The sequence below is a fragment of the Lathyrus oleraceus genome, chromosome 7, assembly GCF_024323335.1.
Source record: "Lathyrus oleraceus cultivar Zhongwan6 chromosome 7, CAAS_Psat_ZW6_1.0, whole genome shotgun sequence".
NCBI classification, from domain to species: domain Eukaryota; kingdom Viridiplantae; phylum Streptophyta; class Magnoliopsida; order Fabales; family Fabaceae; genus Lathyrus; species Lathyrus oleraceus.
The window spans coordinates 537,314,201-537,339,629 of record NC_066585.1 but is presented as its reverse complement, the minus strand read 5'-3'; the positions used below and the strand labels follow the sequence as shown (position 1 = coordinate 537,339,629).

At 29.5% G+C, this 25,429-nt stretch overlaps 3 protein-coding genes across 3 annotated transcripts; all 3 read left to right on the top strand.

Moving 5' to 3' along the window:
* The first annotated feature begins 3,713 nt into the window (after window positions 1-3,713).
* On the top strand, window positions 3,714-5,420 carry LOC127104849 (furostanol glycoside 26-O-beta-glucosidase-like). The gene is made up of 2 exons (XM_051041996.1): window positions 3,714-4,095; window positions 4,129-5,420. Exons 1-2 carry the CDS (start codon window positions 3,780-3,782, stop codon window positions 5,418-5,420), a joined length of 1,608 nt encoding a protein of 535 aa, XP_050897953.1. The 5' UTR covers window positions 3,714-3,779.
* Window positions 5,421-10,366: 4,946 nt separating this feature from the next.
* Window positions 10,367-12,045, top strand: LOC127104848 (furostanol glycoside 26-O-beta-glucosidase-like). The gene is made up of 2 exons (XM_051041995.1): window positions 10,367-10,720; window positions 10,754-12,045. Exons 1-2 carry the CDS (start codon window positions 10,405-10,407, stop codon window positions 12,043-12,045), a joined length of 1,608 nt encoding a protein of 535 aa, XP_050897952.1. The 5' UTR covers window positions 10,367-10,404.
* A 4,967-nt stretch (window positions 12,046-17,012) lies between these two features.
* LOC127104847 (furostanol glycoside 26-O-beta-glucosidase-like) lies at window positions 17,013-23,864 on the top strand. Its single transcript, XM_051041994.1, has 3 exons — window positions 17,013-17,366; window positions 17,400-18,524; window positions 23,698-23,864. Exons 1-3 carry the CDS (start codon window positions 17,051-17,053, stop codon window positions 23,862-23,864), a joined length of 1,608 nt encoding a protein of 535 aa, XP_050897951.1. The 5' UTR covers window positions 17,013-17,050.
* The last annotated feature ends 1,565 nt before the right edge of the window (window positions 23,865-25,429 follow it).

Genomic DNA, 25,429 nt, shown 5'->3' with positions numbered 1-25,429 from the left:
AACACAATCAATATCATACTCATAGAATTATTGATTAAAAAGTTATGTTGAAGCAAGGTCGTGAGTTTCGTATAAGTATCAAATCATAGACCTCAACCAAATCAAACTCACGACTTATTTTATATTATGCTAAAAATCTACATATCCATGATAACAAACTATATGCTTGATTGGTCGAATATAGTTTTATAAAAAACACTAATGTGGCTATGATAGAGTTTACTTTTTCATAATAGACAACCATCCGTTCCAGAGAGCATTGAAGTTCCTGACTAGGGCAACATGTGTAAAAAATGTTGACTATAAAGAAAAATTCTATTTGGTTTTCTTGGAAACTCTTTGTTCATTATATCTTTTGGACTTACATGAGATGAACGTTAAAATTGTACTTCGTAATAAAAATATTAATGAAATAGTATGGTATAACCACAAGAAAATTTATGCCAATAGAAAAAATTAGATGGTTTGAAAATTAATAAAATGCTTTTGAGTTAATAAAGCTATCTCTTTAGCGATACCACATAGTCATGCAACTTAATTGTCTCATTTGGTTTTGAGATGAATATTATAATTTTAAATATCTTATTTATTTTTAAGATAAGTATTTTAAGGTTAGTTGTCTTATTCGGTTTTGAGATGAATAAGAGGAAAACTTATGGGTATTATAAAGTATGTGGGAGTAAATTCATGTTTCTTATATAACCTATCGGTTTTATTTTATTAAGTGGAGTTTTTTTTTTCACGTGAAACCAAGAAGTCTCTAATTAAAATTTAGCGTGAAAGATCTTGGGGACACCTCGGTTATTTTGATATCTATCATAATATATTAAATCTAATGCAACAGATTATGTTATGACAAGTAATACGCCACGTAAGTTATATTTGCCACATCAATTAAAATCTGATGTGTCACCTAGGATTCAATCTTGCAACGAATTTACGCAATTACACTAACTCCTATTCCAAAAATTATGTTACAAAAATCTTATTATTAAATGTCTCACAAAAGTTAATTACAATTAAACACAATTATCACTCTTTATATAGTTCAAACTTTTCAACTTACATCTAAAAAATAATAATAAGTATACAATTTTGTTAATAACTACATTATTATTTGTTTATGGAGTCTAATATCAAAAAAATACAATAACTACACTATTTTGTTAAATTAAAAAACCTCAATAAAAAAATAAAAATAGTGTTACAATATTTAAATAAATACAAAATTGAAAAAAAAAACTGTTAAAACTTCCGCACAACGCGCGGGTTACCATCTAGTTTAGATATTATTCTCATGGTATCCTTTGAATATCGCAAAAGAGTTTAAGTCATTAAGGTTGAAAATAAATTCGACATGAAATAAAATAAACTTTAGGACATGTCAATTATAAACGGAGACTATTAGGTCTCAGTTATATCTACCTTAAAGTAAATTTGAAAATTTAAAAATTTGAGCATTTTCCTATGCTTAGGTTGTGAGAATTTTATATATGATTTTATTTATATGTATATGGAAAATGTGAATATTTGAATAAACCAATATTTAATTTCTTAAATAAATAAAAATGCAACCATTAGGATTGTTATAGAGAACAAAAGAGTTTCTGCTCATAAATCGAAGATCCAACAACGGGGAGATCATTAGTATATTCAACTCAAATCTTTTAATAGTCAAATAGACATTCTAATACGATAAAAATAAAGGTAAGTATTTACGTCACACAGTTACAATTCATTATAAAGTTTTTAAAGACCACTCAAGTTATGTTGTTTTGTAAGACAATCATATAGTGTTTCAGTAAAAGATTTAAAAAATTTCATTGACAAATAAGTTATTATTTTTGAAGTAGAACATATACATATAAAATTTATGATAAGAGACTCAATCATCAAAGACTTGACATATAACGTCTTCCATATGATTCTTGTCGCTGAGAATGTCTTATATTAGTGAGAGACACTACTTATTTATGTTTTATATTATTGTTTTCATATCAATATAGACTTTATGTTAAGATTATCTTCAAAAATAGTTTATGATGTTATTATTGTTATAACCATTTTTGTGTCGTTTGTGAAAATATTGAATTTCCAAACTTCAGTTTGAATAGTTGGAAATAAGCATAATTCAGATATTACATTACGTGAAATTTTCATGTCATTCATCTATATCGATATATGTCATCAAGTAAATTGATGTGGTGGTTGTCGGAGTCCTGTCACATTATATGTCAGTGACGAAAGTTGCGGTTGTTCCATTATTGATGTATGAGTTGGACTAGATTATAAAGTTGAAATCTAAAGATATATATCATTTGGATGCATGTCTAAAGAACTCTGATATAATTATTAAGATATATTGCTCAAGTGGGAGATTGTTGAAATATTTTTTATATAAATATTATTTAATTATTGTATTCCAATAATTATTATGTGGGCATATATATTTATATTAATAATTATCAAATTAAGAAACTTAATTGATTAAATGGTTAAATAAAGTTAAAAAGACTAATTACATTTTTATTTAGTAATTAGTTAGTTGGATATGAGCTGAAATATGATTGACGGTCAAGATAACTCATTTCAAAATAATGGAAACCCTAATTGTCCATCACTCTCTCTCTCTCTCTCTCTATATATATATATATAGGTTACGATCCTTAATATATCGTATAACATGCATATTATCTCTTCTCTCAATCTGAAGAGTATTCAAAGTATTATGACTATCAGTGGGGGATAGTTCACAAACCATCAAGTATCAGTCACTTTTCTATCACTACTAAGGAAAACACTTATCACAACAGTTACAAAAGGGATACCACGATGCTGAATTTAATGACACTTGTTAGCTCCTAGGTTATAAATAAACGGTTTAGGATCCAAAGAGGTCTAACAAAAATATATTAATAATTTTGATGAGTTATTTGTCATTGTTTTTCCTATAAAAATATTTAGTTACATTTGAATAATATTTAATTATTTTCTAAATAATAAATAATATAAATTAATTAATTTTTAATTTATTTTCAAATATTAAATTTAAAATTTCAATATGTTTCTTGTATATGTACGTTAATTTATAAAAATGTTTTATTTTATATTTTAACAATTTGTTTGTTTGTATATAAAAAAATTAGCTACTGATGTTAAAAATTGCAAAATAAAGAAAATAAGTTTGTGGAACTAGACCCAGATTCAATGAAAATAGAAAAATGACATATACGAATATAAATTCATCATATACGATAATTTTAACTATATATTAGAAATTTTGTAAAAAAGGCCAAGAAAATGATAAAAATAATATTATTATTTTTTTGTAAATTTAACTTTTTTTTCCTATGCAAGGATGTACTTTGACAATGCATGTTTAATGTGACAAAATTATTTTTTTATGTGTTCTAAAATGTGGTAATGTGTTAATGCGTGTGGTGCAAAGTCGTTATTAATGAAAATATAACATCAAAAAAGTAATGGTCGGGTACTTACAATAAATTTATTACATTGAAAATATCACAATGATCATAAAACAAGCGACAACTTTATCTAATTGGAAAGTCTATAAATAATAAGATTTGTATTCATATGATTCAAAGAACTCTAAAAAGAATACAATCATAGATTTTCGCTGGAACATTTTTAATTGTTTTAAAAAACAACAATTACCATCTTACAAGTTGTCATGCACATAAAAATCTAGTATAAATTTGTTTTCCTCTTCCTACTGAATAATTGTGATTTACTATCAAACTCCAAAAAGCTATCTTTGGATGCAGAAAATATACATTATGTCATCTTTGAGAATTTCTAAAATTGTTCTTGCAATCTTGTCGTTTGTTTGGATTTCCAACATTTCCACCCATGCACAAGTTCTATTTCCCTTGATGAAAACATCTGAGTTTCGTCAATCACTTTCTTCACAGATTGGAGAATGGGCTACAAATAATACATATGACTCTATATTAAAATTCATAAATTCACCAAGATTTCCGAGTCGAGGATCATTTCCAAATGGCTTTTTGTTTGGTGCTGGATCTTCTGCCCTTCAGATTGAAGGAGCGCAACATGAAGGAGGAAGAGGACTTGGTATATGGGATGATATAATTGAGCATAAAAAAGGTGTGTATTTAGATGTCGATAAGTTTTCCAAAAAGATTGAACATTATAAGCGCTATAAGGAGGATGTGCAACTTTTAAAGAAGCTCGGAGTAAACTCTTATAGAATGTCCATCTCTTGGAATAGAATAATGCCAAATGGAACCTTTGAAGGAGGTATAAATCAAGAAGGTATCAACTTCTACAACAATTTGATCAACGAGTTGCTAAAAAATGGTATTGAACCTTTTGTGACTATCATGCATTTTGACTATCCATTAGCTCTTCAACAAAAACTCGGTGGCTTCTTAAATCACTCCATTGTGACACATTTCAAGGATTTTAGTGAACTCTTATTCAAAACATATGGAGATCGGGTGAAACATTGGACTACAATCAATGAAGGAGAGGTCACAGCTGTATTTCAATACATGCACAATATTGATAATATGTCTGTTGAGGCATGCCCAACTAAAGGTAGAATATGTACAGAAGCATACATTATACTTCATAATTTCCTCATTGCCCATGCTACATCATCAAATTTATACAAAACAAAATTTCAAGCAATACAAGGGGGAGAAATTGGAATTGCCCTTTCATCAGGAAGTTATGTTCCCTACAGCTCTAATCCGGAGGATGTGGCTGCTGCTAAAAGACTAATGGATTTCTATTGGGGATGGGTTTTAGAGCCAATTTTCCATGGAGATTATCCAAAAATAATGAGAAAGCTAGTGGGGAACAGGCTACCCACATTTACAGAAAAGGATAAAAAAATGTTAAATGGAAGCACAGACTTTATCGGGATCAATTATTATGCTTCTCATTTTGCTAGACATGAAACAAATAGAACCAAAGTTTTTGGTGATAATTTTGATGCCTTAGCCATGTCAGAAGTTTCTAACATCGAAGGAAAAACTCTTGGTTACATGGATCAATACGGTTTAAACTTTGTCTACCCTGAAGGACTATATGACTTCTTACTTTATATTAAGAAAAATTACCAAAATCCAAAAATCTACATAACGGAAAATGGCATTGCTTCTTTCAAAACCCCAAATCCATTGAAGGACGAACATCGAGTTGCTTACATTGCTTCACATATTAACGCAACCAAAGCAGCCATAGATGCTGGTGTAAACGTTCGTGGTTACTTTGCCTGGGCAGCTTTTGATACATTTGAATTTCAAGCAGGCTATTCTAGAAATTGGGGGCTTTATCATGTCGATTTTAATGATAGTCTCAAGCGTATACCAACTGACGCAGCAAATTGGTATAGCAAGTATTTGACAGATGAATTTAATGATCTAAACTAAAAAATAAAGTATATCAATACAAATGGATAACAATCCCCTTGAAAAAATTATTATTTATAACACGATGATTATTTAATTTGTTTGTTTGGAAATTATTTAAATATTCATATTTGTAATTTAGATTAGCATATATACTAGTACGATGCACGTGTTAATGTTCACTCGTGTAAAAATTCAAAGAATGTGTAAGGAATTTTGCTCTAAAATATACTGTAAACTCGTTATTTACCAAAGTTAAAAAATAAATTATTTATTTTAAGTGATTTCATGTATGTGAAGAATTTATTACCCACTCCGTGTAGCTATTAGAGTGAATTGTTAAATACTTAAAAATCGTAAGCTTAGCTTTCTAGCACAAGTGTTATATGCATTAGACAACTTTATAGCTCCTAACAATAAAGACAATCATGCGTACATTTTTGTTCATATAAGTTACTTTTGAATGAAATATTATGAAGCCATTGTGGCAAATGACCATTCATAACATTATTCTCTTTCACATTTTGTCATATTGCTCATCTAAATGTTATATACATACTAATCATCTAAATTGAGTTTTTAATCATATGAAAATTCTATAGCTATTGAACATCCAAAACTAGAACGCACGTCATTTTTTTTTATAATATATTTAAGTGGACTTTGATTTGAATTAATTTTGCATTTTCGGTACTTATATCTAGCCGTTTTAATGGGTAACAAAGAATATTCCTACTAATTACTATTGATTATTTATTGTTATTGTTGATTGTCTCATTTGTAGACAATTTTAAATCTAATTAATTTTATTTTCTAAATTAAAAGTAATACTAACTAATGTTCTGTCAAAGAGATGTGAAAGACTAATTAGAAATAGAAATGGAAAAATATATCTTCATAATACTCTTCCTTTAATGTCCATTGAAGAAGTGTCTTGCTAAAATCTTTTTAAAAAAAGCAGGATAAAAATCAGAGTGAACATATAAGAAAAGTACAACATCAATTTGTAGGAAATCTGGATTGTTAAAAAAATCTTACAAAGAATTAAAAATGATGCAAAACCACTGTGAAGATAAAATGGTGGATAATTTATTTATACCTCTTCTTCACGGACGGTATAATTTCTCATATGTGGAGACTAATCTTCTCGAAATTATTTTGATTATGCGGTGACTTTGTAAAATTACTGTTATATATCCTTTAATATATTCTTTTTCAGATTAGCAACACAATCAATATCATACTCATAGAATTATTGATTAAAAAGTTATGTTGAAGCAAGGTCGTGAGTTTCGTATAAGTATCAAATCATAGACCTCAACCAAATCAAACTCACGACTTATTTTATATTATGCTAAAAATCTACATATCCATGATAACAAACTATATGCTTGATTGGTCGAATATAGTTTTATAAAAAACACTAATGTGGCTATGATAGAGTTTACTTTTTCATAATAGACAACCATCCGTTCCAGAGAGCATTGAAGTTCCTGACTAGGGCAACATGTGTAAAAAATGTTGACTATAAAGAAAAATTCTATTTGGTTTTCTTGGAAACTCTTTGTTCATTATATCTTTTGGACTTACATGAGATGAACGTTAAAATTGTACTTCGTAATAAAAATATTAATGAAATAGTATGGTATAACCACAAGAAAATTTATGCCAATAGAAAAAATTAGATGGTTTGAAAATTAATAAAATGCTTTTGAGTTAATAAAGCTATCTCTTTAGCGATACCACATAGTCATGCAACTTAATTGTCTCATTTGGTTTTGAGATGAATATTATAATTTTAAATATCTTATTTATTTTTAAGATAAGTATTTTAAGGTTAGTTGTCTTATTCGGTTATGAGATGAATAAGAGGAAAAATTATGGGTATTATAAAGTATGTGGGAGTAAATTCATGTTTCTTATATAACCTATCGGTTTTATTTTATTAAGTGGAGTTTTTTTTTTCACGTGAAACCAAGAAGTCTCTAATTAAAATTTAGCGTGAAAGATCTTGGGGACACCTCGGTTATTTTGATATCTATCATAATATATTAAATCTAATGCAACAGATTATGTTATGACAAGTAATACGCCACGTAAGTTATATTTGCCACATCAATTAAAATCTGATGTGTCACCTAGGATTCAATCTTGCAACGAATTTACACAATTACACTAACTCCTATTCCAAAAATTATGTTACAAAAATCTTATTATTAAATGTCTCACAAAAGTTAATTACAATTAAACACAATTATCACTCTTTATATAGTTCAAACTTTTCAACTTACATCTAAAAAATAATAATAAGTATACAATTTTGTTAATAACTACATTATTATTCGTTTATGGAGTCTAATATCAAAAAAATACAATAACTACACTATTTTGTTAAATTAAAAAACCTCAATAAAAAAATAAAAATAGTGTTACAATATTTAAATAAATACAAAATTGAAAAAAAAAAACTGTTAAAACTTCCGCACAACGCGCGGGTTACCATCTAGTTTAGATATTATTCTCATGGTATCCTTTGAATATCGCAAAAGAGTTTAAGTCATTAAGGTTGAAAATAAATTCGACATGAAATAAAATAAACTTTAGGACATGTCAATTATAAACGGAGACTATTAGGTCTCAGTTATATCTACCTTAAAGTAAATTTGAAAATTTAAAAATTTGAGCATTTTCCTATGCTTAGGTTGTGAGAATTTTATATATGATTTTATTTATATGTATATGGAAAATGTGAATATTTGAATAAACCAATATTTAATTTCTTAAATAAATAAAAATGCAACCATTAGGATTGTTATAGAGAACAAAAGAGTTTCTGCTCATAAATCGAAGATCCAACAACGGGGAGATCATTAGTATATTCAACTCAAATCTTTTAATAGTCAAATAGACATTCTAATACGATAAAAATAAAGGTAAGTATTTACGTCACACAGTTACAATTCATTATAAAGTTTTTAAAGACCACTCAAGTTATGTTGTTTTGTAAGACAATCATATAGTGTTTCAGTAAAAGATTTAAAAAATTTCATTGACAAATAAGTTATTATTTTTGAAGTAGAACATATACATATAAAATTTATGATAAGAGACTCAATCATCAAAGACTTGACATATAACGTCTTCCATATGATTCTTGTCGCTGAGAATGTCTTATATTAGTGAGAGACACTACTTATTTATGTTTTATATTATTGTTTTCATATCAATATAGACTTTATGTTAAGATTATCTTCAAAAATAGTTTATGATGTTATTATTGTTATAACCATTTTTGTGTCGTTTGTGAAAATATTGAATTTCCAAACTTCAGTTTGAATAGTTGGAAATAAGCATAATTCAGATATTACATTACGTGAAATTTTCATGTCATTCATCTATATCGATATATGTCATCAAGTAAATTGATGTGGTGGTTGTCGGAGTCCTGTCACATTATATGTCAGTGACGAAAGTTGCGGTTGTTCCATTATTGATGTATGAGTTGGACTAGATTATAAAGTTGAAATCTAAAGATATATATCATTTGGATGCATGTCTAAAGAACTCTGATATAATTATTAAGATATATTGCTCAAGTGGGAGATTGTTGAAATATTTTTTATATAAATATTATTTAATTATTGTATTCCAATAATTATTATGTGGGCATATATATTTATATTAATAATTATCAAATTAAGAAACTTAATTGATTAAATGGTTAAATAAAGTTAAAAAGACTAATTACATTTTTATTTAGTAATTAGTTAGTTGGATATGAGCTGAAATATGATTGACGGTCAAGATAACTCATTTCAAAATAATGGAAACCCTAATTGTCCATCACTCTCTCTCTCTCTCTCTCTATATATATATATATAGGTTACGATCCTTAATATATCGTATAACATGCATATTATCTCTTCTCTCAATCTGAAGAGTATTCAAAGTATTATGACTATCAGTGGGGGATAGTTCACAAACCATCAAGTATCAGTCACTTTTCTATCACTACTAAGGAAAACACTTATCACAACAGTTACAAAAGGGATACCACGATGCTGAATTTAATGACACTTGTTAGCTCCTAGGTTATAAATAAACGGTTTAGGATCCAAAGAGGTCTAACAAAAATATATTAATAATTTTGATGAGTTATTTGTCATTGTTTTTCCTATAAAAATATTTAGTTACATTTGAATAATATTTAATTATTTTCTAAATAATAAATAATATAAATTAATTAATTTTTAATTTATTTTCAAATATTAAATTTAAAATTTCAATATGTTTCTTGTATATGTACGTTAATTTATAAAAATGTTTTATTTTATATTTTAACAATTTGTTTGTTTGTATATAAAAAAATTAGCTACTGATGTTAAAAATTGCAAAATAAAGAAAATAAGTTTGTGGAACTAGACCCAGATTCAATGAAAATAGAAAAATGACATATACGAATATAAATTCATCATATACGATAATTTTAACTATATATTAGAAATTTTGTAAAAAAGGCCAAGAAAATGATAAAAATAATATTATTATTTTTTTGTAAATTTAACTTTTTTTTCCTATGCAAGGATGTACTTTGACAATGCATGTTTAATGTGACAAAATTATTTTTTTATGTGTTCTAAAATGTGGTAATGTGTTAATGCGTGTGGTGCAAAGTCGTTATTAATGAAAATATAACATCAAAAAAGTAATGGTCGGGTACTTACAATAAATTTATTACATTGAAAATATCACAATGATCATAAAACAAGCGACAACTTTATCTAATTGGAAAGTCTATAAATAATAAGATTTGTATTCATATGATTCAAAGAACTCTAAAAAGAATACAATCATAGATTTTCGCTGGAACATTTTTAATTGTTTTAAAAAACAACAATTACCATCTTACAAGTTGTCATGCACATAAAAATCTAGTATAAATTTGTTTTCCTCTTCCTACTGAATAATTGTGATTTACTATCAAACTCCAAAAAGCTATCTTTGGATGCAGAAAATATACATTATGTCATCTTTGAGAATTTCTAAAATTGTTCTTGCAATCTTGTCGTTTGTTTGGATTTCCAACATTTCCACCCATGCACAAGTTCTATTTCCCTTGATGAAAACATCTGAGTTTCGTCAATCACTTTCTTCACAGATTGGAGAATGGGCTACAAATAATACATATGACTCTATATTAAAATTCATAAATTCACCAAGATTTCCGAGTCGAGGATCATTTCCAAATGGCTTTTTGTTTGGTGCTGGATCTTCTGCCCTTCAGATTGAAGGAGCGCAACATGAAGGAGGAAGAGGACTTGGTATATGGGATGATATAATTGAGCATAAAAAAGGTGTGTATTTAGATGTCGATAAGTTTTCCAAAAAGATTGAACATTATAAGCGCTATAAGGAGGATGTGCAACTTTTAAAGAAGCTCGGAGTAAACTCTTATAGAATGTCCATCTCTTGGAATAGAATAATGCCAAATGGAACCTTTGAAGGAGGTATAAATCAAGAAGGTATCAACTTCTACAACAATTTGATCAACGAGTTGCTAAAAAATGGTATTGAACCTTTTGTGACTATCATGCATTTTGACTATCCATTAGCTCTTCAACAAAAACTCGGTGGCTTCTTAAATCACTCCATTGTGACACATTTCAAGGATTTTAGTGAACTCTTATTCAAAACATATGGAGATCGGGTGAAACATTGGACTACAATCAATGAAGGAGAGGTCACAGCTGTATTTCAATACATGCACAATATTGATAATATGTCTGTTGAGGCATGCCCAACTAAAGGTAGAATATGTACAGAAGCATACATTATACTTCATAATTTCCTCATTGCCCATGCTACATCATCAAATTTATACAAAACAAAATTTCAAGCAATACAAGGGGGAGAAATTGGAATTGCCCTTTCATCAGGAAGTTATGTTCCCTACAGCTCTAATCCGGAGGATGTGGCTGCTGCTAAAAGACTAATGGATTTCTATTGGGGATGGGTTTTAGAGCCAATTTTCCATGGAGATTATCCAAAAATAATGAGAAAGCTAGTGGGGAACAGGCTACCCACATTTACAGAAAAGGATAAAAAAATGTTAAATGGAAGCACAGACTTTATCGGGATCAATTATTATGCTTCTCATTTTGCTAGACATGAAACAAATAGAACCAAAGTTTTTGGTGATAATTTTGATGCCTTAGCCATGTCAGAAGTTTCTAACATCGAAGGAAAAACTCTTGGTTACATGGATCAATACGGTTTAAACTTTGTCTACCCTGAAGGACTATATGACTTCTTACTTTATATTAAGAAAAATTACCAAAATCCAAAAATCTACATAACGGAAAATGGCATTGCTTCTTTCAAAACCCCAAATCCATTGAAGGACGAACATCGAGTTGCTTACATTGCTTCACATATTAACGCAACCAAAGCAGCCATAGATGCTGGTGTAAACGTTCGTGGTTACTTTGCCTGGGCAGCTTTTGATACATTTGAATTTCAAGCAGGCTATTCTAGAAATTGGGGGCTTTATCATGTCGATTTTAATGATAGTCTCAAGCGTATACCAACTGACGCAGCAAATTGGTATAGCAAGTATTTGACAGATGAATTTAATGATCTAAACTAAAAAATAAAGTATATCAATACAAATGGATAACAATCCCCTTGAAAAAATTATTATTTATAACACGATGATTATTTAATTTGTTTGTTTGGAAATTATTTAAATATTCATATTTGTAATTTAGATTAGCATATATACTAGTACGATGCACGTGTTAATGTTCACTCGTGTAAAAATTCAAAGAATGTGTAAGGAATTTTGCTCTAAAATATACTGTAAACTCGTTATTTACCAAAGTTAAAAAATAAATTATTTATTTTAAGTGATTTCATGTATGTGAAGAATTTATTACCCACTCCGTGTAGCTATTAGAGTGAATTGTTAAATACTTAAAAATCGTAAGCTTAGCTTTCTAGCACAAGTGCTATATGCATTAGACAACTTTATAGCTCCTAACAATAAAGACAATCATGCGTACATTTTTGTTCATATAAGTTACTTTTGAATGAAATATTATGAAGCCATTGTGGCAAATGACCATTCATAACATTATTCTCTTTCACATTTTGTCATATTGCTCATCTAAATGTTATATACATACTAATCATCTAAATTGAGTTTTTAATCATATGAAAATTCTATAGCTATTGAACATCCAAAACTAGAACGCACGTCATTTTTTTTTATAATATATTTAAGTGGACTTTGATTTGAATTAATTTTGCATTTTCGGTACTTATATCTAGCCGTTTTAATGGGTAACAAAGAATATTCCTACTAATTACTATTGATTATTTATTGTTATTGTTGATTGTCTCATTTGTAGACAATTTTAAATCTAATTAATTTTATTTTCTAAATTAAAAGTAATACTAACTAATGTTCTGTCAAAGAGATGTGAAAGACTAATTAGAAATAGAAATGGAAAAATATATCTTCATAATACTCTTCCTTTAATGTCCATTGAAGAAGTGTCTTGCTAAAATCTTTTTAAAAAAAAGCAGGATAAAAATCAGAGTGAACATATAAGAAAAGTACAACATCAATTTGTAGGAATCTGGATTGTTAAAAAAATCTTACAAAGAATTAAAAATGATGCAAAACCACTGTGAAGATAAAATGGTGGATAATTTATTTATACCTCTTCTTCACGGACGGTATAATTTCTCATATGTGGAGACTAATCTTCTCGAAATTATTTTGATTATGCGGTGACTTTGTAAAATTACTGTTATATATCCTTTAATATATTCTTTTTCAGATTAGCAACACAATCAATATCATACTCATAGAATTATTGATTAAAAAGTTATGTTGAAGCAAGGTCGTGAGTTTCGTATAAGTATCAAATCATAGACCTCAACCAAATCAAACTCACGACTTATTTTATATTATGCTAAAAATCTACATATCCATGATAACAAACTATATGCTTGATTGGTCGAATATAGTTTTATAAAAAACACTAATGTGGCTATGATAGAGTTTACTTTTTCATAATAGACAACCATCCGTTCCAGAGAGCATTGAAGTTCCTGACTAGGGCAACATGTGTAAAAAATGTTGACTATAAAGAAAAATTCTATTTGGTTTTCTTGGAAACTCTTTGTTCATTATATCTTTTGGACTTACATGAGATGAACGTTAAAATTGTACTTCGTAATAAAAATATTAATGAAATAGTATGGTATAACCACGAGAAACTTTATGCCAATAGAAAAAAGTAGATGGTTTGAAAATTAATAAAATTCTTTTGAGTTAATAAAGCTATCTCTTTAGCGATACCACATAGTCATGCAACTTAATTGTCTCATTTGGTTTTGAGATGAATATTATAATTTTAAATATCTTATTTATTTTTAAGATAAGTATTTTAAGGTTAGTTGTCTTATTCGGTTATGAGATGAATAAGAGGAAAAATTATGGGTATTATAAAGTATGTGGGAGTAAATTCATGTTTCTTATATAACCTATCGGTTTTATTTTATTAAGTGGAGTTTTTTTTTCCACGTGAAACCAAGTAGTCTCTAATTAAAATTTAGCGTGAAAGATCTTGGGGACACCTCGGTTATTTTGATATCTATCATAATATATTAAATCTAATGCAACAGATTATGTTATGACAAGTAATACGCCACGTAAGTTATATTTGCCACATCAATTAAAATCTGATGTGTCACCTAGGATTCAATCTTGCAACGAATTTACGCAATTACACTAACTCCTATTCCAAAAATTATGTTACAAAAATCTTATTATTAAATGTCTCACAAAAGTTAATTACAATTAAACACAATTATCACTCTTTATATAGTTCAAACTTTTCAACTTACATCTAAAAAATAATAATAAGTATACAATTTTGTTAATAACTACATTATTATTTGTTTATGGAGTCTAATATCAAAAAAATACAATAACTACACTATTTTGTTAAATTAAAAAACCTCAATAAAAAAATAAAAATAGTGTTACAATATTTAAATAAATACAAAATTGATAAAAAAAAAACTGTTAAAACTTCCGCACAACGCGCGGGTTACCATCTAGTTTAGATATTATTCTCATGGTATCCTTTGAATATCGCAAAAGAGTTTAAGTCATTAAGGTTGAAAATAAATTCGACATGAAATAAAATAAACTTTAGGACATGTCAATTATAAACGGAGACTATTAGGTCTCAGTTATATCTACCTTAAAGTAAATTTGAAAATTTAAAAATTTGAGCATTTTCCTATGCTTAGGTTGTGAGAATTTTATATATGATTTTATTTATATGTATATGGAAAATGTGAATATTTGAATAAACCAATATTTAATTTCTTAAATAAATAAAAATGCAACCATTAGGATTGTTATAGAGAACAAAAGAGTTTCTGCTCATAAATCGAAGATCCAACAACGGGGAGATCATTAGTATATTCAACTCAAATCTTTTAATAGTCAAATAGACATTCTAATACGATAAAAATAAAGGTAAGTATTTACGTCACACAGTTACAATTCATTATAAAGTTTTTAAAGACCACTCAAGTTATGTTGTTTTGTAAGACAATCATATAGTGTTTCAGTAAAAGATTTAAAAAATTTCATTGACAAATAAGTTATTATTTTTGAAGTAGAACATATACATATAAAATTTATGATAAGAGACTCAATCATCAAAGACTTGACATATAACGTCTTCCATATGATTCTTGTCGCTGAGAATGTCTTATATTAGTGAGAGACACTACTTATTTATGTTTTATATTATTGTTTTCATATCAATATAGACTTTATGTTAAGATTATCTTCAAAAATAGTTTATGATGTTATTATTGTTATAACCATTTTTGTGTCGTTTGTGAAAATATTGAATTTCCAAACTTCAGTTTGAATAGTTGGAAATAAGCATAATTCAGATATTACATTACGTGAAATTTTCATGTCATTCATCTATATCGATATATGTCATCAAGTAAATTGATGTGGTGGTTGTCGGAGTCCTGTCACATTATATGTCAGTGACGAAAGTTGCGGTTGTTCCATTATTGATGTATGAGTTGGACTAGATTATAAAGTTGAAATCTAAAGATATATATCATTTGGATGCATGTCTAAAGAACTCTGATATAATTATTAAGATATATTGCTCAAGTGGGAGATTGTTGAAATATTTTTTATATAAATATTATTTAATTATTGTATTCCAATAATTATTATGTGGGCATATATATTTATATTAATAATTATCAAATTAAGAAACTTAATTGATTAAATGGTTAAATAAAGTTAAAAAGACTAATTACATTTTTATTTAGTAATTAGTTAGTTGGATATGAGCTGAAATATGATTGACGGTCAAGATAACTCATTTCAAAATAATGGAAACCCTAATGGTCCATCACTCTCTCTCTCTCTCTCTCTCTCTCTCTCTCTCTCTCTATATATATATATATATAGGTTACGATCCTTAATATATCGTATAACATGCATATTATCTCTTCTCTCAATCTGAAGAGTATTCAAAGTATTATGACTATCAGTGGGGGATAGTTCACAAACCATCAAGTATCAGTCACTTTTCTATCACTACTAAGGAAAACACTTATCACAACAGTTACAAAAGGGATACCACGATGCTGAATTTAATGACACTTGTTAGCTCCTAGGTTATAAATAAACGGTTTAGGATCCAAAGAGGTCTAACAAAAATATATTAATAATTTTGATGAGTTATTTGTCATTGTTTTTCCTATAAAAATATTTAGTTACATTTGAATAATATTTAATTATTTTCTAAATAATAAATAATATAAATTAATTAATTTTTAATTTATTTTCAAATATTAAATTTAAAATTTCAATATGTTTCTTGTATATGTACGTTAATTTATAAAAATGTTTTATTTTATATTTTAACAATTTGTTTGTTTGTATATAAAAAAATTAGCTACTGATGTTAAAAATTGCAAAATAAAGAAAATAAGTTTGTGGAACTAGACCCAGATTCAATGAAAATAGAAAAATGACATATACGAATATAAATTCATCATATACGATAATTTTAACTATATATTAGAAATTTTGTAAAAAAGGCCAAGAAAATGATAAAAATAATATTATTATTTTTTTGTAAATTTAACTTTTTTTTCCTATGCAAGGATGTACTTTGACAATGCATGTTTAATGTGACAAAATTATTTTTTTATGTGTTCTAAAATGTGGTAATGTGTTAATGCGTGTGGTGCAAAGTCGTTATTAATGAAAATATAACATCAAAAAAGTAATGGTCGGGTACTTACAATAAATTTATTACATTGAAAATATCACAATGATCATAAAACAAGCGACAACTTTATCTAATTGGAAAGTCTATAAATAATAAGATTTGTATTCATATGATTCAAAGAACTCTAAAAAGAATACAATCATAGATTTTCGCTGGAACATTTTTAATTGTTTTAAAAAACAACAATTACCATCTTACAAGTTGTCATGCACATAAAAATCTAGTATAAATTTGTTTTCCTCTTCCTACTGAATAATTGTGATTTACTATCAAACTCCAAAAAGCTATCTTTGGATGCAGAAAATATACATTATGTCATCTTTGAGAATTTCTAAAATTGTTCTTGCAATCTTGTCGTTTGTTTGGATTTCCAACATTTCCACCCATGCACAAGTTCTATTTCCCTTGATGAAAACATCTGAGTTTCGTCAATCACTTTCTTCACAGATTGGAGAATGGGCTACAAATAATACATATGACTCTATATTAAAATTCATAAATTCACCAAGATTTCCGAGTCGAGGATCATTTCCAAATGGCTTTTTGTTTGGTGCTGGATCTTCTGCCCTTCAAATTGAAGGAGCGCAACATGAAGGAGGAAGAGGACTTGGTATATGGGATGATATAATTGAGCATAAAAAAGGTGTGTATTTAGATGTCGATAAGTTTTCCAAAAAGATTGAACATTATAAGCGCTATAAGGAGGATGTGCAACTTTTAAAGAAGCTCGGAGTAAACTCTTATAGAATGTCCATCTCTTGGAATAGAATAATGCCAAATGGAACCTTTGAAGGAGGTATAAATCAAGAAGGTATCAACTTCTACAACAATTTGATCAACGAGTTGCTAAAAAATGGTATTGAACCTTTTGTGACTATCATGCATTTTGACTATCCATTAGCTCTTCAACAAAAACTCGATGGCTTCTTAAATCACTCCATTGTGACACATTTCAAGGATTTTAGTGAACTCTTATTCAAAACATATGGAGATCGGGTGAAACATTGGACTACAATCAATGAAGGAGAGGTCACAGCTGTATTTCAATACATGCACAATATTGATAATATGTCTGTTGAGGCATGCCCAACTAAAGGTAGAATATGTACAGAAGCATACATTATACTTCATAATTTCCTCATTGCCCATGCTACATCATCAAATTTATACAAAACAAAATTTCAAGCAATACAAGGGGGAGAAATTGGAATTGCCCTTTCATCAGGAAGTTATGTTCCCTACAGCTCTAATCCGGAGGATGTGGCTGCTGCTAAAAGACTAATGGATTTCTATTGGGGATGGGTTTTAGAGCCAATTTTCCATGGAGATTATCCAAAAATAATGAGAAAGCTAGTGGGGAACAGGCTACCCACATTTACAGAAAAGGATAAAAAAATGTTAAATGGAAGCACAGACTTTATCGGGATCAATTATTATGCTTCTCATTTTGCTAGACATGAAACAAATAGAACCAAAGTTTTTGGTGATAATTTTGATGCCTTAGCCATGTCAGAAGTTTTTAACATCGAAGGAAAAACTCTTGGTTACATGGATCAATACGGTTTAAACTTTGTCTACCCTGAAGGATTATATGACTTCTTACTTTATATTAAGAAAAATTACCAAAATCCAAAAATCTACATAACGGAAAATGGCATTGCTTCTTTCAAAACCCCAAATCCATTGAAGGACGAACATCGAGTTGCTTACATTGCTTCACATATTAACGCAACCAAAGCAGCCATAGATGCTGGTGTAAACGTTCGTGGTTACCACTACGCCAAAAATGACTTTTAACAGCGCATCTTAGACAGCGCTTTTAAAAGAAAGCGCTGTCTAAGGTTAAAATTAAAATAAAACACGGAAAATGTTCCAAAAAAATAATGAAAGCGCTGTCTAAGGGGGGGTCTTAGATAGCGCTTTCTAAAAGCGCTGTCTAAGACCCCCCCTTAGACAGCGCTTTTAGAAAGCGCTTTTAAATATAGACCTTAGTCAGCGCTTTTGATAAAGCGCTGTCTAAAGTCTTTAAATTAAAAAAAATTCGTTTAAGACTGATATATAAAGCGATCTTATTGTTCCCGCGATCTATTGTGGACTGTTGAAGCTTGAAACTGAAAGAGAAGTGAAGATCGAAAAACACAAAAATGGAGGAAGCATCTAAAACCATTGCACACCAAATCGGAGGTATCCAAAACGACGTGCTTCGATTCGGACTCCCCGGAGTCAAAAGCGACATTGTTGGCTCTCACCCTCTCGAATCATCTCTCCAATTTGTAATCCCATTCTCTCTTTCTTCTTTTCAATTTCATGTTTTGATTCTTCTCCATGTACCTTTTTTGTTGGATCTAGTCTTTTCTATTTCAACAGCTCTATCTAATTTCTGCTGCTCCTAATTCCCGTATTTAATTAGGGTTTCGAAATTTTTTTATCAAAGAAACCCTAAAAGTGTTCTATCTAATTGAACGTAATCTTCTTGTGTTTCTGTCTGTGCAAGTTTGGTTTTTGAAGTGTTATATTTGTTCCTTTTTCATGTGGGTGTTATTGTTAGGTAAGGGGAGTGGAAGAAGCTATGAAGAGGCAATGCAAAGTGAATCTGTATGGAGCTGCTTTTCCACTGAAGGAGGAGCTTGATAGGCAAATACTTTCTCGGTATGACTATTTCAAATTTTATTCATCTGATTTTCAAGTTTAGGTAGCTTTATATTGATTCGAAATAATTAATTTTGGTGTAACATCAGATGGAACATTTTTGTATAAGTAGTGAGTGTTTTAATGTGTATGGTAGGAGTTTCAGTCACAGTTTATGTATTGGACAAGATAGGAAAAACAATGGTATACTAAAAATGTGTTGGCATGTGAATGTGAAAACAAGTATTGATAATGATATGTGAATGTGAGTTACTAACAATGGCTCTTGGTCTGGTGTTTTTATCTTTGGTCTATATCTGATGTTCTTTTGCTGTAGAATTTTTTTGCTTAAATATCTTTATTGAAAAAGGGGAGTGATTTGAATTTGATGTAATATGATTGTTCCCTGTAGGTTCCAGAGGCCTCCTGGGGTAATTCCTTCTTCAATGCTGGGTTTAGAGACTGTTACAGGAAGTCTTGATCACTTTGGTTTCGAGGATTTTCTAAATGGTGATATGACTTGCCTTTCTTTTTTCTTTTGGCAATTGTTATTACTCTATTTTCTTTAGCTGAATTATGTTTTTAGTTAAGTTGTATCAGTTAAGTTGTTATGACTAATTTTGGGAATCTGCTAACGACTCGTTTTAGACAGCACTAGCTAGTGTGTTTTGAGTTGCTCACTTGCCAACAACTTAATAATTGTAATGGATTTGAAGTTAATTGAGAATTTTGCCACCGATACTTAGTAAAACTTGATTAAAATGTCGTTTACGATGGTTATAACATACTGCTATGTTGTTAAAAAGCTGTTTGAATGGTTTGAATTGTGAGTTGTTTAGAAAACCATGTTAATAACTTGAAGTAGGGTTAGTGACGGTATTACATGATTATGTTAGATTCAGTTATATTGGTTAATGTTAACTTACAACATTCGTTCTGTTGTGATAATTATGCAGGATGTACTACCTTGGTTTCGAACTGATTTCAGAATTTGCATCTGTACCGAATTGGGGTGGGCTGCCACGGTTAATTCTTGCACTTTTGGTAATTTTTTATTAGCGAGTTTCAATGATGTCTATGTGTAATTATTAGGATTTAATTAAGGGTATACTTATTTTCCTGTGGAATGCTAACTGTGGCGTTGTTATGTATGTTCTAAAACTTTTGATTTGTGCCGTTTCTGACTTGTGGAAAATTCATGGATGAATATATGACAATTCTGCTTCATGAATGAATGAAGAATTTCTTCTGTGAAACTGGAATTTTGTGAATGAGTGAATCTTTAAAAATTGGAATGGATGAAGAAAATTGCTTTTGTGAAACTGGAATTTCGTTTATATATCCTTCAAAATCTGTTACAATGCTCATGAAATTAATGCTAAACTTATATGAAATGCAATGGTTAGTTACAAATCAAAATGTTAGTTTCAATTTGGACTTGAGTGGATGTGTAACTTAATTTGGCTTTGTTTTGTTATATTGGTTAGTTTTGTGAATTATGAATATAATGTTATCGTGGACTTGTATAATGGTATGTTGTTATGACAATTGGTCTATTCCGTTTCTGGTATGAATTAAGAACTTCTGTTATAGTTTGCAGGGTGGTATGAACTTTTGTCCTGGCCTTTTCTGTTAGTTGCAATTCCGAAAGTGGTTTTTAAACTGTTATTGAAACGTGCAGGTTGATGGAATGTAAGAGGACTGAAATTGCATAATTTTCGATATGCTGTGCCCGCCAAGACACACAAACAGCTGTAACATATAACTCTTTTAAGTTGATATGGCTCGCAACAAAACAAAAGAAACACATTTCTATTCTGACCACTCTGCTTTTTATTAATTCAAAGTAGATAGCTGGAAAGATCAACACAATCATCAGAGACGCGGCTCTTCGAGAGCTTGGACAGTTGGAGCAAGATCTTGTTTTTGGGGATGCTGCAGCCAAGGACGTTATTAACTTTTTAAGAACAAAGCAGGTCTTGTACTGAATCCATATCTCCGATTAGGCAATATAATATGCATCTTAACACATTATGTACAATTTCCTTATAAAAGAATTTCCCGCGTGCAGAATACAACTCCTGAATATAAGTTGCGGTTGTTGATGATCTATGCATCTGTCTACCCTGAAAAGTTTGAGGGTGATAAAGGTTTACAGCTAATGCAGGTTGATACCAACACCTATGAATTCTACATGGTTCATGAATTCTACAAATTATGTTTCTTTACTAGGTTATGATTTTAAAATATGCTTGATATTCCTGCTTTTCCTGACTCCGGAACCAGTAAAGATGTTCAAATTCTGATCAGATTCATGTTCTTTAGAAGATTGGTAGCAAAAATTGACTGAATTAAACTTCTGCGACTGTGCTAAGCTCTGAATTGCAAGATATTCATGTCTTATTTTGAAAACTATCTCTGTATATGGGGTATGGATCTCTTTGTTTATAGCTGCATCATAAATAAATTTGGATGAGGCGTCTACGACTCAGGAAAAAGTAGGTTGCCTGTTACATTGCTTGATATGTTTGATTTCTAAGGTCCAGTCTGATTTTTTTTAGGCAGTCAGCATCTATGAATGAATGCAATACTATAACTCAAAGAAAAAAAACTGTAGTAAGCAAACGTTATTGATGGTTTTGTTTATCTAACTAGTTGGCAAAACTATCACCCGATGACATGAAAGTTATCAGTAATATGCAACTGCTGGCGGGATCATCAACAAAGAAGGCATCTGCTGCTGCTGGTGCTTTCTCACTGAAGTTCAGTAACCAGAAGGTAAACATATATATTCATTTCGTGCTGATAGAAGTAAAATAAATAAACAAATATGTCAAGTGAGGATTTATATACTTAAGAAACAACAATAAAAATATATTATTTATGGATTCCTTTTCATTAAGGATATTAGATATTTCAAGCTGAGGGTGGTATTGTATTGCAAAATGTTCCATTTCATGCCCCTGTCTGAATGCTTTATTTCGCATCAAATTATCTATAAAATTAAAACTTTTTTTCTTTCATAGACAACGCAAGCAGCACGCAAAGATCGTACTGACGAAGAGGAAGAAACATGGTCACTATTTCGATTTTATCCCGTTGTAGAGGTACGACTAAAGATCATGCAAGCTTTTCATTTCTAAATTTATTGTGTGTGGAGTGATATCTTCGGATTTGAGTTCTCTCGAGTTCCATGAATATTAGAAAGAGAAAGTAACATTTTTTTCTAATATAATCTAGGAGCTCTATAACCCATCATAGTGGATCCTTGTACAGGAAAAGTTATGCCTTTCTTTCTTAAAAAGTGCTATAATGTTAGTGCATCATGAGAGATTTACAGTCATTAGCTTTGACAATATAAAAATGTAAAAGACATTTGCAAGATGATTGATCTGCCTATCATTGCTTAGTAAAACATGCGAGCTCCTAGTACCTTGCATGTTTAATTTAGTTAGATTTTAGAAGTTACACGATATATAGTTTTTCCACTATATTTATCACAAAATGTCAATAGTTGATTTGTTCAGAGTTTCACACTTGCCTTCCAATAAATTTTTCCTCTCTATATGTCAAAGTATATTAGATTGAATTGGGACAAGTGGAGGTAAACATATGAAAAGCCATCTATGAACCATACCTAATGAGAAAAGTTTTGTTGTTGTGGAACTGTATGAGAAAAATCTGATTTAAACACGGTAAGGAAATTGCGTAAGAAATATTGTTGTTTAATTATGACATGACTAGTTTTACTATTGCATATATAAAATGTGATAATTGTCTGTCAAAATCTGGTTGAAAACAGGTAGAAATTCTGGTTTATAAACCTGGAAAAAATGTGGTTTAAAACAAAAGCTTCAAAAATTTTCGTATACCTTAGACAGCGCTTTTGTAAAAAGCGCTGTCTAAGGGGGGGATTAGAAAGCGCTTTAGGCAAAAGCGCTGTCTAAGGGGGGGGGGGGGGGGGGGGGGGGGCTTAGACAGCGCTTTTTGAAAAGCGCTGTCTAAGGTATACCTAAAAAAGTTAAAATAGGAGGGTCTTAGAAAGCGCTTTTGGCCAAAGCGCTGTCTAAGGGGGTGGAGCTTAGACAGCGCTTTTCAAAAGCGCTGTCTAAGGTATACCTAAAAAATTTAAAATAAGAGGGTCTTATAAAGCGCTTTTGGCCAAAGCGCTGTCTAAGGGGGGGGGGGCTTAGACAGCGCTTTTAAGATTTAAAAAAGCGCTGTCTAAACCTTTAGCAGCGGAGGTTTAGACAGCGCTTTAAAGCGCTGTCTAAGGCTAAAAAAAGCGCTGTCTAAGGTCTTGTTTGTTGTAGTGTACTTTGCCTGGGCAGCTTTTGATACATTTGAATTTCAAGCAGGCTATTCTAGAAATTGGGGGCTTTATCATGTCGATTTTAATGATAGTCTCAAGCGTATACCAACTGACGCAGCAAATTGGTATAGCAAGTATTTGACAGATGAATTTAATGATCTAAACTAAAAAATAAAGTATATCAATACAAATGGATAACAATCCCCTTGAAAAAATTATTATTTATAACACGATGATTATTTAATTTGTTTGTTTGGAAATTATTTAAATATTCATATTTGTAATTTAGATTAGCATATATACTAGTACGATGCACGTGTTAATGTTCACTCGTGTAAAAATTCAAAGAATGTGTAAGGAATTTTGCTCTAAAATATACTGTAAACTCGTTATTTACCAAAGTTAAAAAATAAATTATTTATTTTAAGTGCTTTCATGTATGTGAAGAATTTATTACCCACTCCGTGTAGCTATTAGAGTGAATTGTTAAATACTTAAAAATCGTAAGCTTAGCTTTCTAGCACAAGTGTTATATGCATTAGACAACTTTATAGCTCCTAACAATAAAGACAATCATGCGTACATTTTTGTTCATATAAGTTACTTTTGAATGAAATATTATGAAGCCATTGTGGCAAATGACCATTCATAACATTATTCTCTTTCACATTTTGTCATATTGCTCATCTAAATGTTATATACATACTAATCATCTAAATTGAGTTTTTAATCATATGAAAATTCTATAGCTATTGAACATCCAAAACTAGAACGCACGTCATTTTTTTTTATAATATATTTAAGTGGACTTTGATTTGAATTAATTTTGCATTTTCGGTACTTATATATAGCCGTTTTAATGGGTAACAAAGAATATTCCTACTAATTACTATTGATTATTTATTGTTATTGTTGATTGTCTCATTTGTAGACAATTTTAAATCTAATTAATTTTATTTTCTAAATTAAAAGTAATACTAACTAATGTTCTGTCAAAGAGATGTGAAAGACTAATTAGAAATAGAAATGGAAAAATATATCTTCATAATACTCTTCCTTTAATGTCCATTGAAGAAGTGTCTTGCTAAAATCTTTTTAAAAAAAAGCAGGATAAAAATCAGAGTGAACATATAAGAAAAGTACAACATCAATTTGTAGGAATTCTGGATTGTTAAAAAAATCTTACAAAGAATTAAAAATGATGCAAAACCACTGTGAAGATAAAATGGTGGATAATTTATTTATACCTCTTCTTCACGGACGGTATAATTTCTCATATGTGGAGACTAATCTTCTCGAAATTATTTTGATTATGCGGTGACTTTGTAAAATTACTGTTATATATCCTTTAATATATTCTTTTTCAGATTAGCAACACAATCAATATCATACTCATAGAATTATTGATTAAAAAGTTATGTTGAAGCAAGGTCGTGAGTTTCGTATAAGTATCAAATCATAGACCTCAACCAAATCAAACTCACGACCTATTTTATATTATGCTAAAAATCTACATATCCATGATAACAAACTATATGCTTGATTGGTCGAATATAGTTTTATAAAAAACACTAATGTGGCTATGATAGAGTTTACTTTTTCATAATAGACAACCATCCGTTCCAGAGAGCATTGAAGTTCCTGACTAGGGCAACATGTGTAAAAAATGTTGACTATAAAGAAAAATTCTATTTGGTTTTCTTGGAAACTCTTTGTTCATTATATCTTTTGGA

What these genes read in the sequence shown, in the direction of transcription:
- LOC127104849 (XM_051041996.1), top strand. Translation starts at nt 3,780, where the DNA reads ATGCAGAAAATATACATTATGTCATCTTTGAGAATTTCTAAAATTGTT. An exon ending in TGAAGGAGGAAGAGGACTTG is followed by an intron (nt 4,096 to 4,128) that starts GTATATGGGATG and finishes AGCATAAAAAAG; the next exon opens with GTGTGTATTTAGATGTCGAT.
- LOC127104848 (XM_051041995.1), top strand. Translation starts at nt 10,405, where the DNA reads ATGCAGAAAATATACATTATGTCATCTTTGAGAATTTCTAAAATTGTT. An exon ending in TGAAGGAGGAAGAGGACTTG is followed by an intron (nt 10,721 to 10,753) that starts GTATATGGGATG and finishes AGCATAAAAAAG; the next exon opens with GTGTGTATTTAGATGTCGAT.
- LOC127104847 (XM_051041994.1), top strand. Translation starts at nt 17,051, where the DNA reads ATGCAGAAAATATACATTATGTCATCTTTGAGAATTTCTAAAATTGTT. An exon ending in TGAAGGAGGAAGAGGACTTG is followed by an intron (nt 17,367 to 17,399) that starts GTATATGGGATG and finishes AGCATAAAAAAG; the next exon opens with GTGTGTATTTAGATGTCGAT. An exon ending in TGCTGGTGTAAACGTTCGTG is followed by an intron (nt 18,525 to 23,697) that starts GTTACCACTACG and finishes TGTTTGTTGTAG; the next exon opens with TGTACTTTGCCTGGGCAGCT.